Raw genomic sequence first — 22,651 nt, 5'->3', positions numbered from 1 at the left:
ATTCATGTATATCTGCATGTATATCCTGCACATCCTGCATTAAAGAATGGTAAATGTCAAAACAGCTAAGAAAGTAGACAGTGGTAGGATGAACAACCCAACCGAGGGTTAGAGGGACAACTCACCCTCACGTCAATCAAAACCTTTCTTCTGCAGAACACACACGCACATAAAAAAAAGACGATATTTTGAGAATTTTTTATATATATTTTGTTTTTTATCCATACAATGAAAGTCAATGGGTCCAATCCAGTGTAGGACTTGACAGATGTTTATATACATTCTTCAAAATATATTTTGTGTTAAGATGCGGTCAAATTTCAAAGGTCCATTGTCTACTGTCAATAGTGTAGCGATGTATGAAGCACAGCTCACACTGAAGTCTCTTTCAAACCAATCAGCATTCTGTTGGACAATCTGCGTGAGCAACTGGAACCTGTTGCGAAAATTTGTGTGGGGAAAACTTTTGCCCATTCACATGGATTCCAACTGAACTTACTGGATTTCGTCTGAGAAAATTTGCAGAACAAAGGTAAATGTGACTGCACTTTTAAGGTTCTGAAACGACATGATTTAAATAGCTGTGTGACAAAAGTATTCACATTGAAATGGTTACTAGGCTTGAATTTTTAACATCTCTATTGTAATACTCAAAGCTTGACACTATGATGCAGAATAAATGAATATTCAGAAGAACTTTGGGTTACTTTTAACAATGTTAAAAGTTTCAATAGTTTCCCAATCCAACAACTAAACATAATGATGAGCAATTCAAAAACGGTCAAATAATGATTGAGTGCTTGATGCAGATTTTAGTCCGGTTGGCTGGCTTGCAGTGAGCTCTGTTCTGTTAGCATTCACAAAGGCCCCTGGACCAGCAGTAGGCAGACCTTTGCAAACAACGTCTGTTCCCAATCCAGACAAGCAAGAGAGCCAAACACACCAGCAAACAGCCGGCCACTGAGCTGATAATCACCACCATGGCTTCAGTGTCATCTGTACGGCATTAACAAACCAAATCAGACTGAAATATCTTCCCATTAGTTTGTTTTATTACTCCACCAGAACAACTTGGTAACACAGTACGTTACCTGCTGTTTCAGAGGCTGATGAATTGTCTGCTCCTTTCAAAACAGGGCCGAAAGAAATGCGGTTTCCTGTGCTGCTGAAGATGGCCCTCGATTCCTCTCCGAGACGTGCATTTCGACGCTGCACACACTGCTGAGATGTGAAATGGATAACCAATAATGTCATCATCCTGAAAACAAGCCATTATACAACGCAAAAATAAATTCCCTGAACTTCTGCATACTTTAAACTTGTTTACAGACTCGGCGAGTTATTCTGTTTGCCTGTTACGAACTGTCGACCACTTCACTTTCTGTCTTGCAGTGACAGAGTAACAAGCTGCAGAAGATCATTTATTTAGAAACTGCAGATGCTGTCATCAAAAGAGGGAGAGTAATGAAAAGTAGAACATTTTTCAGGAGAAATATTGAGACCTCTTCAACAGTGATAAATGATCCCCAAGTTTTCATCTGTGAGGCCGGGTTCGGGTCGAGACTCACCCTCTCGCACTCAGAATGGTTCTTCAAGCACACACTCAGGTCACAGTGCAGGTAAGCGGTGGAGTAATTGATCATCTGGAAAAGACTGATGGTGAAGCTAGCCCTCTTTGACAGGATGCTAGGAAGCAGTCTAATGCCGTGGGGCTCTATAGGCAGCCTGAGGGAGAACAAATCAAAGAGACGCATTAGCACATTGCATTTCATGGCACGCACATTGCTAAAATAATGAACTTGACGAGTGATGCAAACAGTGGTGAAAGCATGACAATTAAATCTTGTGGAGGGAGCACTGTATGTAGATTTTTGATAGTTCTATGTTCTGATATTCGTCTTATTGATGTTATTGTGAACGATTTCATTCATGCATTCGTCAACATAAAAAAAAAAAAAGAGCTCAAAATCAAAATGTCATAACTGGATCTTGCAGTGAAATGACGTGATGTATGCCGGACTTCTCCAATTATATGATCCTCATAAACCATGCCCCTTCCTGTTAATCGACTGAAAGCTCGCATTTAGACCTGCCTCCATCCAGATCCGATCAACACCCGATGTACAGAATCAAGTTCCCGCCCCCCGCCGGATAAAAATAAACTTCATGCGGAATTGGAAAAAATAAGTTATGTGAACACATAACTTAATTTTTTCAGTTACGCATGAAGGTTATTTATTTAATAATGTTAAGGTGACGGGTTTCCTCACTTTTTTAATTTAAGTCAAATGATCACTTTTTACAGTGTGTCTGCGTCAGTGACTAAGATTCTTGCACTAAGCCTCGCTGTACTGTATGTCAGTGAGAAAACATTACTTGTACTTATGTACCATAAACAGTATATAGTGCAGAGGTATGCAAAATGGGAAGCACTGGCTTCCTCCCTCTGAACCTTTATCAGCTGTTGTTGATGTTCCCTAGGGCAATTTACAATAATGAGTGGTTTATACACTTTTGTTATGTTTTATATACGTACTTTAATTCCTTATCCCCTTAATTTGAGGAAATCCTACCTCCCATGTCTCCCTGATTGAGAGACAATTTTGCTAAACAAAAGCACGTTACTGTACTTCCAAAATATATAATTTTGAAAGAATTTACCTCATAGATTATGCTGTTTTGATACACGACTCTACTGAAAGTACACACTGTGCTGTCTCTGGATATTAGTGTCAGTGTGCTATTGGCAACAGAGCCGAGACACTCACAGAAAGTGAATACTTCACACACCAGTAGGGAAACAGACATCAGCAGTTTACTGTACTGCTCTAACCACACAACTTTCAGCTCGATATAAGTACATGCTTCGCCCAGGATATTTATAGCTTTCCCAAGTTAAACAGTTTGAGGGAATGTTTCTTAGCCAATCGTTATAATGCTGTTCCCCTGTGATAAGGTGACCAGTTAAAACGTAGCTGAGTCTATAAACAGGAACTAATGCTGATGTATTAAACCTTCACATAAAAACGAGGGAGATGGGATCCGTATAATCCAGCCATGCTCGGACCACGTAGCTGATTTGGTACCATAATGTGAAATGTGGCCTGGTTCAAGGGCACCATGTGATTTGAGCTAATCTAAAATAACCTGAGAGGTGCACATTACCTGGAAAAAATGCAGCAGGTGGTGTTAAATTCATCTAGTCTGCCAGTAGGCGAGAGGCAGCAGGATTTTATCTCTAGGTTGACCTGGCTGTTATTTGTTTTGAGGCTGATGACGACACGCAGGTTTCCCAGGGCAGGGATGAGATCTCCGGGCATGATATCTCTCTCCAAGTTCAGACTCATCTCTGCTGTGTAGTTGCCAGTGCCGCAGATATCATCAGAGATTTGTGCCTGACTGGAAGAAAACAATCAGATGGTCAAAATCCAATTGAGTGCAGTAAAAATTAATCATGTTGACTTCAGTTTATCACCATGCTGGCATCTCTATAGATTGCATCTGTACTTGTGGAGCTAAAGTTTATTCTGTATCATTCCATCCACAACAACAGCAGCCATTCTTCTTTGGAAAATGAAAAATAAATAAATAAAACAACTAATGTAATTTTCTAAACAAACAAACAAAAGTAGTTCACCAGATAATACTGATGGAAGTGGGACACTAAAATGACATGCCTTTTTCATTGTCTCATTAATCTCATTAAACAAAATAGTCCAATTAATCAGATAATTTCATATATTTTTATTTTGTTTTTAATTAAATTAAATCAATCAATCAATTAATCAACCAAACTACATACCTATCTATCTGCTTATTGATCTAGCACAGCACAAATGCTACTAAAATTGTTTCTGTTCCATATTAAAAGTGATTGAAGAGTTCTGAGTCATTACCCACTGAGAGAATCGGATGATATAACCGTCCTCTTCCTGTTTATTACAGGTAGGTCTGACACAAACTCAGTAGATCTCCCTGAGTCACTTTCAGCAAATGGTGTGGTGGCATGTGAAATATCTTCACTCCCTCCCCTGGAGGGTAATGAACCATTGGGGAGCAATTGTTTCTCTGTACTTGAGAAACTCAAATCCGTGTGGAGAAGAGGAGAGAACTTTTCCCCAGTAACAGCAGACAACGCAGTCCGCCCAATGTGTTTTTGTACACCATCTGTTGCGCCTAAACTGGACATTTCATCAGATGGAAAGTTCGATTGTGTCGTTTGTGAAAGCTGATTTTCGGTCTGGTCCTCAGTTAAAGTCAAATGCTCTTTATGCAACACATTCTGCATTTGAAAAGGAAACAAAGGAAAAGTTGTTCCATTGGATGATTCGAGGAGTGATGTGTTCAGGGCCCCTTCTGGGAGTGCAGCAGCTGTTGTGTGCCAGCTGATGCCAGAAATTTGGCTGGATGTCGTGTTCTGAGGATGCTCCTTAACATCTGATAAATTTACAAACATATGATGTGATAAAAGTGAATTTTTGTGGTTGTCTTGTCCACTTTTATGCCCTATTGCTGGCCCAATAGACACTGAAGGTGAAGCAGAGAGGGTCAAATGTTGTTTAAACTCTGTAATCAAGTGAACATTGGGGGGAACAGATGTGTGAATTGGGTGAAAAACAATCTTGTGCGGAATTGGCGTCAACAAGGTTTGACTCGTGCCTTCAACTGAACGACTGTTCTGATCATTTGGTTTCAGAGTTGTTGGTTTAACCATATCATCTCTCTTTTTTAAGTATGACTCAATCTGAAGTACAGATTGTGTTTGTGGTGTTTCTGTGAGAAATATCTCTCCAGGGTGAGCTTCAATACGCTGCTGGACTGATGGGATACTGCTAACTGTGTAGCTGCCAAAAAACAGCATTACAGTCCCTCTTGGGATTTTAAGATCTTGTTGTTTGTCGTCTAACGGCAAAGCAATCTTTCCAGTTGTCAACGGGTGATTTAAAAATGCGTCCTTGCTGTTACTTTTCTTAGAGATGGACAAAAGTTTGAAGAGAACTTTGGCATCTGTTGTCACAGTATTTTGTGACTTAATGAAAGGTGTTGGTAGCAGAATGGACTTATTTTGTGAAACTGCACGAGCGAGTTGGGAGATGTTGGCAAAAGACACCCGTGGTTTTAAAAACATACTTGTTGTAATGAAGGTCTTTGTTGTGGATATGTCGCTGTTAGAAAATGGGACCCTAAAATGTGACATCTTTTTGTTGATTGTGGTTGCATTTACTGTTTCGTGTCCTGTGTCCAATGTACTTGAGTTCATGTTTGGCCTCTCGGATATGATGAATGGGACTTTTTGTGACCCACCGTACTGTTGGTTTTGGTTAGTAGATTCGAATTTAGAGAAATTTTCCATATTTGTAAATCTCTTCACAGTTGCAGACGTCAATGAAGGAGGAATCGATTCATGAACTTGAACTGATTCAAAAGGCTTTAATCTCTCTGTGGGGAAAATATTTAGAGGCTGTTGAGGCTGATGATCGTTCACTTTGAAGACATGAAACACATTCTTAAGCTTTGTCAAAGGTGGGAGAGGCACTGCAGTAGATAATTCATCAGACTGACTGAGGGGTTTTGAAGTGTCTTGAGTTGAAATGGTTCGGAGAGCGGCAAGTGAACTTTGAGTCTGTTTCATGAACATTCGCTTATTTGCTATAGTTGCTTCCTCAGCGTTGGCAAATGAGGCAGTACTAACGGCTATCAATTCACCCAGATGAACTGGAAAATGATCCATTCTGTTACGTTTCTCCGTCACAGAGATATTAGATGTTCTGGCTTCTTTGGAACAAAGATCTGACGTTTTGAGTAGAGAAGAGTTTTGAGCGACCAAAGAAAGGTCACTTTTATTCAGGCGATGAATGAAACTGTTTGGTGAGGTTTGGAGCGTTGGTTTAATTTGACGCCCTTTACTTGATTTGGTGTAAACAATTGATTTGCTTTCTAGTCCATCCCTCGCTGAGACAATTCTATGCACGGAGTCAGATATCAACCGCGAGGCCACAAATTGTTTTGTCATGTGCATTTCGCCAGCAGCTGTTTCCATGTTTGAAAAATAATTCGGCGTGGTTGCGTCTGGAAGCTTTGTAGGGGTCAGCTTTGAAGCAGAGAATAAAAAGATTGAGTCTGGGTGCTTTAGTGACACCCCGAAGGGTTTTGGTCCATTGGTGCTGGGATTTTTGCTGCTTTCTATCATTTTATTAACTATTACTTGGCTGGTTGGTTTCACTTGTAATGGAGTATCAAGGATCACTGAACTTGGTGAAAGCAGATTCTTCTGCTCTTTTGGCTCATGCTCAGATCCATTTTTTGGATTTTGACCAAGCTCAGTGGTTAAAAGCCCTAAACCCTGCAAAACTGTAAAATGCATAATGGTCGAATGACTCTTATTTAAAGAAGCCTCTCCAGAACGATTCAGAGGCTTATCAGCTCTAAACGACTCCAGAGTCCAATTTTCATTCTTGTTTTCGCCCTGTCTTTCCACACTCTCGTTTGACTCCCCAAGGTTATCAATTACTGCTGGATCAGAGGCTGATACCATGGGAATGTCATTTGCGGGCGAAGGAGTAATAGACTCCAAGACTCTTTGATTCTTGCTTTCCAGTGAAGCGTGAAAAAAAGCTGAGATCTTTTCGCTGCCTCTGGACAGATGAGCAGCAGGCATCATGGTGTCATTCATCGCTGACTCAAATTCAGCCTCAGCTGAGGGATGAAGCCTTCCCTCATCATTGGAGATCAATGAGAGGTCTCCTTTGAACTGAAACGGCTTCACTGCAGTGCCATCCTTACCCGTGGAATGTGAACCTGTACCATAAGCTAAGACAAAGCTTGGCCCATTTGAGGTAATTGCATCTTTATCAGTGGTTGTGGTTGCATTTACTGTACTTGAGTGCTGCCTCTCATGTGGTGTATGGAACAAATCTGTCCCTGGATAACTGATTACAGGCACAGTCAGGTGAGCAGGGCTTTCGGTGGAAAATTTTCCGCTGATGTCACTGGAGCTGTTTTGCTCTTCCGATGGCATAGTTATTATGAAGGTTGTGCTCTCGGTTTGCAGGGACTGAAAGCCTCGCAGGTCCTCCTCCTTAGCACTCACTGAAAAGTAGCAGAGTTGCAATTTTGCTTGTGAGATGGCTCATAAAATACACATAAATACCTATAGTATAAACAATTCAAGAGGCATTCAAATTTTTACGACCGAATACATGACCGTATCTAATGAATAATTCAGTGTTATTTATTAGACAGAAGTTTTGGGAAATTAAGTGATCTCTGAATAGTTGCAACCGCTGGACAGGAAAACGTAGAAGCTCAGAACTGAACACATAAGAACGGGTCCATAACACTGTATTGAATTGAAACATTTACTTTGAATCTAATCAATAGTGCTCTTATATCGCAATTAAATATATTAGAGAAAATGTTTAATATTTTTTGATACCTAATTGGTGGGTATAATGGGTAAGCATCAAAATTATAATTATATATTTTTAATTATATAAAAATATCAACAACTATATATAAAATTATAAATGACAAAATGTATCATTTAAAAAATAATTTTATGAATACAATTTTATATTTTTTTACATCAAATTTAAACAATTTTTATATATATATATTATTATTATTATTAAAAAAATATATAAAGATTAGTTAATTTTATAGTTTGTAAACTACAGCTATAATATCTTTAATAAATCATGTCTCTAACTTGACATTTACTGTGCTGATCACAGCAGTTATTGAAGACAAACTTAGTGTACATACCTGTGAGTCCAAAAATGAAAAATATGTAACCAATCCCCATGCTTAATCTTCTCTCTTGGTTTCTTTTAAGCTACACATACATACCATTATAATGAAACTACATTGAGATGCACAACACAGGATACTGTCCCAACAGAGCTCACACCACACTCTCTGAAGGAGCCTAATGTGAGCTTTACCTTCCTCTCTTGTCATTTATAAGTAGATTAGATTACTGACACGTGAACAAAAGCAAGCTGAGAAAATGAAACGGATTTCTGCGTCAGTAGAATCCCTCATCATCCTCATCGTGTTTGACTGTGTATAATTTTTCATGCGTGTTGGCTTGCGTGAGCTGCTACGATAAGCTAGTATCCGTGTCATCCATTATCAAACAGATTCAGATAAGACTCAAATAAAGTGTAGAGCAGTGGTTCCCAACCTTTTTTCCAGGAGACCCCTATTTAAACATAAAAAATTTTTAACGATGAGCAAAATCATTTGTTAACTTTTTAAGAAATGCAACAACGGAAACATTAAAGGGTTAGTTCACACAAATTTTTTTTTTTAAATACGTCATAATTCACTCACCCTCATGTCATTCCAAACCTGTAAAACTTTCGTTCATCTTCGGAACACAAATGAAGATATTTTAATGAAATATGAGAGATTTCTGTCCCTCCATTGACAGTACACGCAACTACCATTTTGACTTTTCAAAAAAGTTCATAAAGAGATCGTAAAACTAATCCATATGAATTGAGTTGTTTAGTCCAAATTTTCTGAAGCGATATGGTAGCTTTAAATGATGAACAGATTGAATTTAGAAAACTTTTAAGAAAACCAAAAGGAAGGGGTTTCATTTCATATCAGATTTGGTAATATAGGCACCAAACAGAATTTCCATAAAAAAAGCTGTTTCAGCCAATGGAATGGGGTTGCAAGGACACAATTTTAAGGCCTTCAAAAATAAAACTGGGAACTGGTAAAATACTATTGTAATTATTATTATTAAAATACTAAATACTATACTATTATCTAAAAAATCATTAGTGATAGGAAAAAAAAAAATGTGTTTGAAGTCAATTGTCATCAACGTCGGCATCAGTCATACAGATTTGGAACAACATGAGGAGTAAATGATGACATTATTTAAATTTTTTGGTGAACTACCCCTTTAATTTAATGTAGTTTTTAAAAAACGATGAAAAAATTGCTTACAGCACATTTAAGGATAGTGGTGCACCATCTGAAATATGCTCTGGGACAAACCTTAAGTGCTGAGGTTCCATTTTGCAGTCTGTTAGTCAAATCCTGTCCCGAACCCTGGATTACACTGTCAGACTCATTTCTGCTAAACCTATTTGAATTGTAACAATTTTACTTTTTCTCATTACATCATCAAATGCTTTCTAAAGCTATCAAGTCTGCAAAGATGAGCAGGCATTAACCATAATAATCTTCAAATGCAGTTTTATTAATCTTTTTATTCAACACATGAAAGCTAGCATTAATCCATTTATCAACAAACAGGGAACAAAATGTAATCAAGGCAACACACTTCCCAAGTGAGTCATTTGGGATGAAAGGATATTGAAACGTTTCGAATATCGTCCCGGGGCAACATGTTCTCTACAACAGCAGATAACAGAATCACATGTCAATACGAATTCTCTCTAATTAAAATGAACACATGAAACAGCTGTATAATCAAGATAGGCCTTAAGGCATGACAGTAATTTGTGGCCTCACTTAAGATGAGCATCTTAAGCTGTGAACCAAAGGACAGCATTCATCTGTATGTGTGTGTGCGTTTGCATGCGTGTCCTGAGTTATGGGGTCAATTACTGAGGAACCGAATGTGGGTAGTGGCTCACGTGATCAATCTCGCACAGGAATGAAGGATTTCTAAACCATGCAGCTCCCTGAGTTTCTCTATGTGCCTGAAAAAAAATCAAAACAGAGATTTATCAATTTATTTTTTTTCTCATTTTGACCACACAACGTATTCTGAACAACCAAATACAAAACCAGAGCTAAGAATATGAAATGCAAAAAAGTATGAAAACGTCAGCCAGTTTGCTCTGCATATAAAATAGATTCATCAGTTATGTGTAATATTTTTGGCAGTGTCTGTACCCTCCACTGTTTTCTGTCTAGAATGTCTTTTTTAGGCTGCACTCTCATCTCAAAGGTTTGAAATCTCACTGTAAAGACTCTGAGAAGTTGAAAGCTCATCAAAGTTGAATGCCATAAGATTCTGACTCCTCTTTGAAGGACTGTACTTGTTAGATGCTGATTGGGAGAATAAGACGCCTCAAAAACACTTAACCAACAGAGCTTCTTTTCTCAGGTCTGAGCTCATGAACCCTTCATAAATTAAAGATGACGGAAAAAAACTTGATAGTTCTTTAGGTCAATAAAAGTATAAAGGTGCAATCGGTACATATTTAAAAGAAACTCTCTCTCACATCTGTAAAAGCGCTTGTTAACAGCAGTAAAATGAGACTAGAATATAAACAAATGTCAAATGCAACAAACAAACATGTTTATATGTGACTCACATCAATTAGGATGCCTTTCTTATGCCCTTAAACTGTAGATCTGACATTTTTAATTCATTATTCATTCAGAAAGTTCATCATCTTGTTGAGGTTAATTATTTAGAGGCATTATCTTTTCACCTTGATGTTTCCCAGAGTATCACTGCTGTAAATAAGAACATCAGCATGAATGTTAATCAATATAATGCAGCTGACTGCAAAAGGCAAGTCAGACTTAATTATACCTGGGCTCTATTTTGCACAGCTTCCCAAGGGTGATGGCTGCGTTCTGCCGAACGGCTGCTCTTTTGGCATCTCCAGCGGTGTGGCGTAGCAGCAACGGCACGCAGTCTGTGCCCAGGAGGCCACTGGCAGCTCCATCCACTTCTAAGCAATGCCCCATACACAAAGCTGCGTTCCCCACCACCAACTCATCAGTGCCACCCAGGAGTTTCCTCAAAGTGTGCAGCCCTGAATGAATAAATGTGTGTAGCACACAAAGTCACCGTAAGGCCATGGAGCTTAAGACATCTTATTAAATCCAATCCTCTGCCTCCCTGGCCCTCAGAACTCACGTTTGTCAAGCTTAACCAGCTCCTCACAAGCGTGTGGGATTGAGGCAGTACAGACTGTCAGGGTTTTAATGGAGTATCTGGAGCTCATCTCTCCTCCAACCTGACCGGACAGACACACAAGCAAGTTTCAGGTAAATCTCTACAATTGCCAACGCAAATGTAAAAAAATTAATAAAATACAGCTGGTCACCAGAATACAAAAATGTGTAATGGAGGCAGCCCACAAAGTTAAACTCTTTAACCCTGTTAAGCCTGCTATTTAAAAAAAAAAATTTAAATAAAAAATGTATATTAAAATATGCATTGCATTTAGGTTTCTGTCTTTGTGTTATGCACTTTGAAACATTTATATTGATCTAATTTTAAAAAGGAAACTTTTTATTTTGCTTTGTGGTTATTAAAAAAATTTCAATGTGAGCAAAACCAGATAGACAGAACGACAGACAGACAGACAGAAAGAACGTTAACCAATTATTTAAATTAAATTTGGGTAATTTTGGAAATTTGGCTTTTGGGCTGATTTAAGTCAGTAATTATTTATAATCCACTGGTCCTATGCTGGGCTGAGAAGGTCTTTTCGGTAGTGATTTGCATTGCCAATTTAATGCAAGGGGCATAATCTCTACCATCTCCAATATATTATATCCAATTTCATTTGACTTTATTTCCTTACAGACTCTATTTCAACAACTAAAACCTGATATAGGCTCCACCTTCAGAATCTTCAGCAACTTCTTCACTATTCCATTCCGCACAACTTCCTGAGCGGCATCAGAAGACATCGGGAGGAGAACGCTCAGCAAACCTGCAGCTCTCTGAAGCCGAAGACAAAACAATATGTTTAATACCAGAACTCCCATCATTAGGACAGATAAGACATTTCAACAGGATAAGGCTGTACTCCGATGTATTTTAAGGTGGCTTGACTCAAAAATGCAGTTCAAGCTGTATCACAGCAGTAAAACTCAGTCAAACCCATAATAAACCCTTTCACCTTAACTGTACTCAGAGAAACAGCCTGACTGGAGAGATATGAAGCGCCAAGGCAGCAAAACCCAAGCAAACAACCTGGAACCTGATTTACATAGTCAGAGAAAATAGTCCCCAATAGGGCCTGGGGCTGCTACAGTAATCACTATGTAAATGCTTCCGTGAATGCGAAATCCTTCTCTTGGGGATGTTAGCCATCTAAGGACATCCATATATTTAAACTTCCATTTTTGATCTCGTATAACCCATTTATGTAAATGTTTTGTAGAGATCCTCTAGAGATGCGAATGCGCAGGGTTCCACAACATCCCACATCCAGCAGGATGAACATTTTAATAATTAATGAGCAGAAATCTACAGTTCAAACGTTCTGGCGGCTCCCATCATCAGGGGGTGGGTTGAAGCTCGCTTTGGCCTTGGTAAAACGAATTCAACTCACTGTGATGACGCCTCCAGAGGAATCGCTCAGCAGGTCCAAGCACCTGCTGCTGGCCTGAACAGCGTGCTCCTGTGTGTTGAAAGAGAGCCAAAAAGTATTCTCTCCAATTTTCCATTGCTGTTTCACACATGATTGCAACATATGGAGAGAAAAGGCACTAGAAGAACATTCTGCCTAGCCAAGGCCCTTTGGCTACAAAAGTGCTTGATGTGTTGGATGAGGGCTGGCCAAAAGCCCAGAATATTAAACTTCTGCTTTACCTGGACTACTTGAGAGGGATTTGAGGCTAAGTTGATCATCAAACCCAGGAGGGGATAGAGGACACTTTTACATTCACAGGCGACGCACCGCTCCTGCAACCAAAACAGAGCTTTATCTTGACAGTGCCGGAAATTAAATTCATGTCCTTTTCTCAGTTTTACCGTCTGTGGGAAATAGCGGTTTCACAGCTCATGTAGCAAGATAGCAAAAGGAGCTTAAAAACAAACCCTTTGAATCAAAATTTCCAGTGCAAGACATCATACATAATTCAGCAATGTTCAAGGACAGAGTATTTGGGAGCTTGGTTGTGATGTAAAGGGTTATCATCTCCAAGATTACCATTGCTTGAAGAGAGCATCTCCAAAAATGTTCACGTCCTGCCAGATTTGTATTTATGACATCATCCAGAGCCATGCTCCCGATCACAGAAATCACAGAAGCCAGGATCTTGTCGTCAGCTGTCATGATATTTGACTACATGGGAAAAACAGTATTAGCCAAATTTTGGACAATTTTTATTACGTGCACTAACATTTTTTTGGGAAAGATTAACACTAACATTACTTTTATTCAGGAAGGATCAACACTGGCAGTAAAGAAATGTTTCTTGGTGAAATCAGCATATTAAAATTAAGAAAGAAGAAAGTTTGGTAACATTTTAGTTTAGGGTCCCATTCTCACTACTGACTAGTTGCTTATTAGCATGCATATTACTGAATATTGGCTGTTTATTAGTACTTATAAAGCACATATTAATGCCTTATTCTGCATTACCTTATTCTACATCCCTTAATCCTTCACAATACCTAAAACCTAACAACTAATTATTAATAAGCAGCAGTATTTAGGAGTTTATTGAGGCAAAAGTCATAGTTAGTAGTTAGTTAATAGTGAGAATTGGACCCTAAACTAAAGTGTGACTGAAAGTTTTCAGTATAACAGGATAAGCATTATAAAGTACCTTTATAATAAGACACAAGAAACAGCTCTCATCATACTAGTATTCATATGATGAGCAATAATACTAATCAGTAATTGGATGTCTACATGGACAGTAATCTATGTTGCATATAGCATATTTGCATGCTGCACTGCAGTATGGTAAAATAATATCTTTGTACGTCAGACGGAAGACATTTCAATGCTAAGATGCATAAAGGGTCTTTGACCAATAAGAAAAGGTTTCTTTATTAATTATGTGACTGTATGTTATAACAAGTCCTACAAGGTCTATAGTCATATGTCTTCTAGTTGTAAAGCCAGCAATGAACAATCCAGTGCCAAAATGTCTGATAAATCAGACGATAAAGCATTAGAATATGATATTATGATTTAGAATATTATAATTATTAAGAAGATGATTATAAATGATGCTTCATAATCACCAGCAGATGTTCAAGAGGAAGGGCAAAAGCTGCTGTGAAGATCTCCCTTGACTGAATCTTAAATCTGAAAAAGAGAAACAACAAAAACAGCAACAAATAAGTATTAAATAAAGAAATTAGCTACTTAACAAGAATAAAGCTTAACTGACTAAAATCCTCAGATAACCCTCTTGTTGTAATGCGCAAAGAGCCGTGGGGGCAAAAGATAAAAATGCGTTATAATGTGGTGGGCACTGATCCAAGCAGATCTATGGCTGCAAATCTCACGTTGGTGACGTCCCACGCACAACACGAGACAAGACCAATATGGCTAACCATCCTTATCTAGAAACAAGAGAGCGGCTTGAATTCATTGAACACTTTTCATTGACTATCTATCAAACCATTCTCATTTCCTTTTGTGCATGAGGTGGCTGCTTAATTCCATCTCCTGGTCACCGGGAGCACCTTTCTCTATCTGAGAGTGGTGAATGACTAGAAACGTCACTCTCTCACAGAGATAAATGGAGGGATTTGCGAATGTGATGGATTGTTTTGTCTTAAATGTGTTCACTTTGCGTTCTCAAGGGACCTGGGCTGTTGAGCTGAATGAATTTGAATGTGTCTCGATTTAATATGTGCAAGCGACTATGATGTATGGGAATCTGCTAGACTCTCAGGTGGGTCGTGCCCAAGATTTTGTAAAAAGAGTCAGTTTTCGCGGTTTCTCTCACAGGCATTCATATAGTAAGGGCGGCTAAATTGATTGTGCATACTTATTTTCAGCAGCCAAGTTCTCCAGAACTGTCAGCGCCGACGCGGAGCTCGTATCACGGCAAACACAGCTCATCAGGTTCTTAGCCGTTCTACAGGAGACAGATTGCATTCGTTATGGGCTCATTAAAAGGACTTTAATAAAACATGCTGTATCAGTAGGAGGCATTCTGCATGCTAGCTAATGAGAGGAATCACAGATAGCGTATCAACACCACACTTAAATCTATCTCCTGCTCTGGTTTGTAGAAAAAACAGAAGGTTGGGATGAAATTGACATCACCGATAAGTCAGTAAAAGCAATATATTTATTTATTTTATTTTAAATATAATATGCACTTTTTGATATAATGAATTAATTATGCTGTTTAAATATTCAATTAAGTGACACAAACAATTATTATTCTAACAGAACATAAGAGGAAAAAAACGTTACCTATGTATCAGTATAAACATGGTGTCTTTAAACTAGCACCTAAATGCTCAGTAATTAATGATATGAGATGTATTACTTATTAATCATGTTCTCCGAGAATGTATTTTTATCTTTACCCCTGATCTAAAGCTATTACAGTATTTCTTAGCAGTGTGGCACGCCGATCCATTTTGTTTCACATAATTAGTCCTGTCTAAATGGCTCATTTAACCTTGTATGTGTTATGTTGTAAGTAATTAATTCATGGAACATCATTTTGTAGACTGCAATGCAATGCATTCAATATGACACCAAAAATACTGTACGTACTGGCATAAATTGAGGTTGTCGATGAGCACATCCCTTCCGTGCTGAGTTTGTGAGTACAAGCTGAGCAATTCCAGGCTTTCCCTCTGTATTTCACATTCCGGTGATGCCAACATCTGGACCATGTGTTGTCTAGTAACGGGACACTCCATCAACAGCTGTTGGTTCTGCTCTGGAAGGACCACAATTATGGAGAGGGTTTAATAAAGACAAACGCAAATTTAAATGACCAGTTAATGAGATTACCACTGAAAGGCACAAAGTACTTACTAAAGAGACTTTTAATGCGGGAGGCAATAACAATTTCACTGCTAGCAGGCAAGAACAGGATAAATTGATATTGACTTGAATTCAGACATTTCACAAATCCTCATTACTTTAAAAGTAGGGGGGAAGCAGAACCAGACCATGTGGTGTCGATACATTTTACATTTTCCAGAGAGAGGCCGTTTAAAAGGATAAAAAAAGGAATGTGCAAATGGGATTGCTATTTTTCCCTCAGCAATAGCACCTTTCATTTTCAAGGCTTATCTTACCATTTCCACTGCAAACTGTCCTCCATAGTTTGACTAAGGACTTGCATAGATCCACTGCATATGGATCTTTTGAATTCTGTGAGAGGCAGCTAAAAACAGAAAGGGAAAAACTGTAATACAGTAAACACACTTCAGTCACACACTGTAGACCAAATGGAGTTAAAGGGATAGTTCACCCAAAAAAAAAGCATTCTTTTTGAATGGATGTCCTGTTTCATTGTAAATGCATGGATAAGAACGACACACAAAAAATTGTGTTTCATGGAAGAAGTAGTCATACAAAGTGTCGTTTTTGTTAACTAAAACTAAAACTGAATTGAATCATTGGAGGTCAGCAGCAAAGATATTGGTCAATAAAGTGACATTAAATACATAAAATATATTTGTATTATTCAACACATTTAATTACTGCATGTTTGTGTAATATTCTGAGTTGACATTTCACTGTTTTTGTTCATTTTTAGGAATACTGAATCTGTTTTTGTGCAAGCGAAATAAGTAAATGCATGCTCACATTTAGTCTAGACCTACAATTACTACACCTCTGCACTTACTCCTGATTCCCCTCAACATGGGGACTGAGAGGTGTCAGTCAATAAATGGGAAAACAAAGTAACTAACAAAGAAAATCTAACTCGGATATTTTGTTCTATTTTTTTTACTTTACTCGTTACTTAAAAAAACAAACAATCTGCTTATGTAACTCACGTTACTTGTAATGCGTTACACCCAACACTGGGAACGGCATGAGACTGATGAAATAAATGGCATAATCTTTTTTTTGTGGCTTAACTATCCTAAACTATAGATTAGAGACCACACGTGTGCAAACTATATGAAGCTAACAACAGCGAATCTCCCAAACAAACCAATCAATCATTGTCAAACGGATAAACCCTTTCAATTTCATTCTGGTGTGGAAAGTTAAATTCCAACACAAGACATGATCACACAGCAGAACCAGATTACACATCTGTTGTTTAAATGTATTCAAATCAGTCAATTAATTTGAATAGCATATCTGGTTGGTGCAAGACAACCGATAAGGGGAGAGAAAGCTGCTTGATAAATGATGAAGATGCAAACAATCATATGGCGATTATGCATGCACACTTTATAATACTACAGTAAGTACTATGCACAAATTCAATTTATAGAGAGCTTTACACAGCCATTTTCAAATGTTAAAAGTACATTCTGACCACAAACTGTCAGGTTCGCTTCTTTAGCAACCTTACCTTCTTACAATGTTGTTGCCATTAATGATACTGAAGCCATTGTTTAATCTGAATAATGTCTGCCCAGTACCTGTGAGGGACACCAGATAAGGTCAGTGTTAGTAGGTGTGCAGTGAGAGCCATATATCAACACTAAATCACAGTAGCCAGCCCCAGACACACAATATGCTCCGTTCAAGGGCAAAAGAGCGCACAAGGAGAATAAACAAAAGCTCATCAAGAATAAGAGAGCGCTGCCTTATCTACACAAAAGCAGTGTTCATTCGGAGGAAATACTAGAAATTTGTTCACAAAGAGCCATTCAGGTATCTCACCTGAACAAAACATTGGCACAAAGCTTTCAAACTTGGGAGAACTTTCAAGATTATGCTTCACATTGCGCAGGCCCATATTTTACCCTTGCAGAATACTTCTGACACTTTAAACAGCTTTAAATAGAGTATTTCTGTTGGAAAGGACTGCAGTGTGTAAAGTAGGAAGTTCAATTGAAAGTTTGATTTAGCTTGTAGTTTTTTTAATGTTACCTTGATAAGGCAACTTAATATGAAGTATAACACAAACATGCATGCAGTCCTGAAAAAAATATGATCGTGGTTTCCACAAAAAATGCAGCAGCACAACTCTTTTGAATATTGCTAAATAAAAAATTGTTTCTTGAGCACCAAATCAGCATATTAGAATGATTTCTGAAGGATCATGTGAAACTGAAGACTGGAGTTATGATGCTGAAAATTCAGTTATTTTAAATTGAAATAATATTTCACAAATTGCACTTTTACTGCATTTTTGATGGAATAAATGCGGCTTTGGTGAGCACAAGAGACTTCTTTAAAAAACTTTTCTTTTCTTTTTTTACATTTAAAAACATCTGCTGTTTGGATTGTTTTTGTATAGAAATTGAGTTTCAACTGTAACTTAAATATAATTGAAAAATATTCACTTCAATATTCTCTTCTTTTGTGACAAGTAGCCCTGGTTTCCCTTATATATAGTATATTTTGTCACAATCTAAATATATGATCTGTGCAGTGATATTTTGACACAAGATCAGAACCGAACAGACAAAAACTGACAGGTAATTCACGCGTTCACTAACAAAGTCTAAAAGGCTTGCGCGTGTGCTTGTGATAGGACTGTGTCCGTCCTCTGTGGCTGATCATGAGGATTAGTTTCCTCATCATGAACTGCAAATGAACCACAGAGCAGAATCAATGAGCCCTCCGCACAAAATTCCTCACTACTCTCCTCTCCGTATCGATCCCGAGTGCAAGAAATATCACCCTGGTTGCTGGAACAACACTGGGTAAACCGAAGGCATATTTCAGACAAATCTGAGGTTCAACAATGCCGTAAAAATGAGCTCGTCCTACCAAAAAACTGCTGGAGTTATGTGATAATTAATGAAATAAACAAGAAACAATAGCAGCATCTAATAAAAAAGGACTCTGAATTAATCATGTGAACTTACAGTCTTTAATAGCCTGTGAGAGCAGCTCCAATCCACCACAGTAGTAAAGATTGATCTCATTGGGTCTATCGAGCTTCTTCAGCAGCTCTGATACTGCCGTGGCCTGTCTCGTTCCCGCTTGTAGCTCTTCCCAAGCTGCCTTTTCCTGGAGAGCCGCCTTCTCTTCCAAATCCACTTGTCTCAGATAAGCTATTGCATTTGCAATGTAATGTATTGTGACTGCTCCATGAACATATATCTTTTTTTGCAAATTCATGTGGAAATACTCTATTAAAATGCATAGAACGGAAATCCATAATGCCATTACTCCTCTGGGAAAGTTCAAAATGAATGTAAATGAGCAAACTATAATGTTCTAAAAACTGCTGGTGTAAGCATGTGACGCTTTCTACAAGAAAATGTAGAGAGAGAATTGTGTAAAAACTACAAATGAACGCAGTTTATTCTGGTACAACTGAGAGATACTTGACAGAAGCTACATATTCAGGCAGATGCTAAAAGCTAATAACAACACTAGTCCTACTTCTGCTGCTAAAGAATGGAACTAAAGCCTAAAATATTTACTTTGCCTTGCCTCAGATCTTCATTATACCTTTGACCATGGTCTCCCGCTGTGGCTCTATCTCCAAAATCTTACGATAGCAAATCCTGGACTGAAAGTGAAGCAATAAAAAAAAAAGCATGATAAAAGGACAGGTGTCAAATAAGGTGAGACATATAAGTGTAATCAAGCTTTAGGCTTGAAAGGACAGAAGGACTTCTATTGAACGATACATACCTGTGGGAAATCCTTGAGTGCTAGGTGAGATTTTCCCATGTGTATATATGCTTTAATACACTTCTTATTGCACTGTGAATGAAAGTTTTAAATTTTAATTAGCCACTTCAAAACAACAGAAGATGCATTGAAGTAATAAACTAGAGTCAGTAATGTGACATTTCTGTCCTAGACTATTATTTTATCAAAAAAATAATTAAATACAAATTTAGAGGTGAAAACACTGTTCTATAATGAACATGTCATGAACATGAACATTTCGATATCTTTTAGGAGGCATTAAAAATCTCTTCAAAGTATTTAAATATGTGAAAGAAAACCTTAAGTAGCTTAATCTTTTATTATTTCGTAGAAAAAAAGAGGGAAAAAACACATAAAACAGAAAATGATATCAGAGATGTAGATCTTCATTACTGTGGGACAAGATGCGACCCTCTGAAAAACGTACGAATTTATGATTTGTATTTTAAATACTTTTAAAATTACTTTTAAATAGTGCTGTCAAATCGATTAGTTGCGATTAATCACAACTAACATAAATGTATAAAGTGTATATATGTGTGTGTGTGTGTGTGTATATATATACACATATTTTATATTTATAAACTTTAGTTTAATTAATTGATTAAACATCGCAATTAATCGATTAATCGCAATTAATTGATTTGACAGCACTACTTTTTAATAATTATATGATAAAGATGTGTGCACACACTTTAGAATAAGAATATATAGATATAGCTAGTTCTTACTTAACTTTCTAAAAGTTTTCCAAAAGCAAAGACTATTCGGCACAGCCCAGAAGGAACTTCAACCCAATTTTCTAGTGCTGAGCAACTATCCAGTTCAATAGAAACCGCTCTATGTAGCCTGCTGTTCTCACCAGACAAGGTAGAATGAAAAACTCTCCGCTTCGGCTGACACTGAAAAATGAGGGGTCATTTCTCTGACCTCTTTCCTACTGATTTACTCACCCTCAGAGCCCACTCACAGTCACTTATGGCCTCCTTATATCTCTTCAGCTTGATAAAGGCCTACATAATACATGAATGTGAGACAATAAAATCACAAGAGGAGAAGTCTCACGGGAATATCAGTTATGATACGGCTCATCTGATTATTGTAGAAGAACTTGTAGTACCTGAGCTCTGTTTGTATAGAGAACCTGCATGTCACGCAGCTGCTCCAAGCCTTCGGTATAAAACTTGACAGCCGTTTCGTAGTCACCTTGAGTGAAAGCCTCATTACCCTGCTCCCTTAACGCTGCGGGTCAAACGAGGACACAGGAAATCAAGACGTTGCAAACTAACAGTGCAAAACTGCCCAAAAACAGCCCATTTCACTCTCAGGCTTCAGTATACACACCGTTGGCTTTTTCCTCTTTCATCTTTCTTCTATGACATCTCTCTTCGGCATCTTTCTCTAATGTCCTCAAGAAATTCTCTGACGAATCGAAGGGTACAACAAACCGTTGCAAGATTTATAATAAAAACACAAGAAGTGAAGATGAAGGTAGCAAGTCTGTATTGATTTATGAATCATTTACAAGACTTCAGGGGCAGACATTCAAGTTTTATACCTGAAACCAAATTATTCAACAGAGACAGAGAAGTCTTGTCAACTGTCGAACACAGAACATATAAGAGACTCAAATACACAAACCTACCTGGATTTTGAGTTGATTCATACTGGATGTTCTGAAAAGAAGGGGAAAAGCAGTGTAACTGTAGTTGAAAAAAATACACGTTTTTTTAAATATTAGGTATGAATACAAAGTATGAAATAATTCAATTATTATCTGTAACATGTATTAAAAATGCAATAAAGGGTGTTTTATTGACAGTGTTATATTGTATTACATGTTTAATAAAGATACTGTAAAGTTACCAGGGACACATTTTCAGATGAGGGATGTTTGTTAATAACCGTCTTATTGATTGTGGTTTTACATTGTTCCACCTGCTCCAAAGATGAGATGAATTGATCTGTCTTCGCAAGTGCTTTCTCTTGACACGACACATCGTTGGAATTTAACTCTTTTACTAACTCATCTGCAATCAGATATCAACAAACTTCAATAAAAAAGAGAGAAAGAGATTTAAGAAAGAGTCCCGTCCCATCTACACTAACTTAACGTGACGTTGTATGATTAGCTTAATAGCCTATACATTCCGTTATAACGCAAGAGTCGCGTCGCTATCATCAGTGAAGATAGGTTGTAAACAAACAGCACTTACCTATCTGGTCAACATTTCTCAAAAAGCGTTCGATATCGTCGTTATCTTGCAAAGTCATACTTCAAAACGAGTTCACAAAACAAAAGGAATTTAGTGAAGAGAAGTGAGGCAGTTTTGTTTACGGAAGTGTCCGTAAGCATAGCAACAATAGCCATGTGCAAATGAATAGTTTGTTCCTGCTGGTAGATACTTATAACTACATTACGCGGTCAAAATATCTGTGACGATCTTATATCAATTTAAGCTTTTGTTTTGTTTTGTTAAAACGAATGTTTAGTAACGTGAAAACATCATCCTTTCCCCAGTACAATGACAACCACACACTCATTCTGTCAGAAAACATAAAATGAATATTGAAATATTGATAGCCTACATATAAAGCTCTACTTGATGTTTTAGGGTTTATGGCAGATGAAGGTGCTCCACGTATTCATGAATATAAGCAACGACTGAGGTATAATAAAAAAAAAAAAAGCAGGCATACTTACACAGATAAAAATGTTTTAGTGTGCCTTTCTTTTTCTAGTTGTTACTTTAAAACATACTTTATTGATCCCTAGAGGGACATCCAGTCACAAAATAGCAGATGTATAAAATGTAGATTTAGAAAAACGCCACTATAAATAAATGAAATGCAATCAAACAAGACAAAACATGAGTACAATGACATAAATGCATATAAGTATTTGGTAAACAAGATTGTGAAGCTGCATTCTGAGACATCCAAGAAGTGCTAACGGGCTGTCTTGTACTTTTTATAGAAAACAGAACAAGACAGAAATGGACAATTTGTTGCAGCTATAAACTTTCATCATCATTGCAATTCTGCCCTGAGTATTTTGCAAAGTTAAATCTATTTTAAACTCAAAGCTTAGGCCATTATTTTGCAATATATGCTGCATATATGCTTGTCTTTCTTTTTATTTTAGTCATAATCTAATACTGGTCTCATCTGGTGGGTCA

The 22,651-nt window shown here is 37.6% G+C and overlaps 1 protein-coding gene across 8 annotated transcripts; it reads right to left on the bottom strand.

Annotated features, from left to right (window-relative positions):
* Positions 1–170: 170 nt before the first annotated feature.
* LOC311297456 (tetratricopeptide repeat protein 12-like) lies at positions 171–21,815 on the bottom strand. Of its 8 annotated transcripts, XM_084419733.1 has the most exons (25): positions 21,689–21,815; positions 21,339–21,502; positions 21,118–21,148; positions 20,817–20,894; positions 20,593–20,714; positions 20,426–20,485; positions 19,452–19,523; positions 19,266–19,326; positions 18,674–18,862; positions 17,206–17,275; positions 15,968–16,056; positions 15,435–15,603; positions 14,692–14,781; positions 13,937–14,000; positions 12,891–13,025; positions 12,551–12,643; positions 12,291–12,359; positions 11,575–11,676; positions 10,862–10,961; positions 10,532–10,757; positions 9,621–9,686; positions 3,166–3,399; positions 1,569–1,725; positions 1,092–1,221; positions 186–996 (listed from the first exon to the last, which is right to left on the bottom strand). In XM_084419733.1, exons 1-25 carry the CDS (start codon positions 21,744–21,746, stop codon positions 851–853), a joined length of 2,775 nt encoding a protein of 924 aa, XP_084275859.1. In that variant the 5' UTR covers positions 21,747–21,815; the 3' UTR covers positions 186–850. The 8 variants fall into 8 exon arrangements, 5 of the variants coding, with proteins under 5 accessions (XP_084275857.1, XP_084275856.1, XP_084275859.1 ...); XR_014628812.1 differs by lacking the exons at positions 186–996; positions 1,092–1,221; positions 1,569–1,725 and adding exons at positions 3,897–7,089; positions 10,308–10,452 and having other exon boundaries at positions 3,290–3,399; positions 9,016–9,686; XR_014628813.1 differs by lacking the exons at positions 186–996; positions 1,092–1,221; positions 1,569–1,725 and adding exons at positions 3,897–7,089; positions 9,016–9,375 and having other exon boundaries at positions 3,290–3,399.
* Positions 21,816–22,651: the final 836 nt, after the last annotated feature.

The sequence above is a fragment of the Rutilus rutilus genome (assembly GCF_951802725.1).
Source record: "Rutilus rutilus genome assembly, chromosome: 9".
Classification (NCBI taxonomy): domain Eukaryota; kingdom Metazoa; phylum Chordata; class Actinopteri; order Cypriniformes; family Leuciscidae; genus Rutilus; species Rutilus rutilus.
The sequence above is the reverse complement of the archived record's forward strand: the minus strand, read 5'-3'. Positions and strand labels throughout refer to the sequence as shown.

What these genes read in the sequence shown, in the direction of transcription:
- LOC311297456 (XM_084419730.1), bottom strand. Translation starts at nt 7,018, where the DNA reads ATGCCATCGGAAGAGCAAAACAGCTCCAGTGACATCAGCGGAAAATTT. An exon ending in ACCTGCTGCATTTTTTCCAG is followed by an intron (nt 1,726 to 3,165) that starts GTAATGTGCACC and finishes GTTCTCCCTCAG; the next exon opens with GCTGCCTATAGAGCCCCACG. An exon ending in ACCATTCTGAGTGCGAGAGG is followed by an intron (nt 1,222 to 1,568) that starts GTGAGTCTCGAC and finishes TTCACATCTCAG; the next exon opens with CAGTGTGTGCAGCGTCGAAA.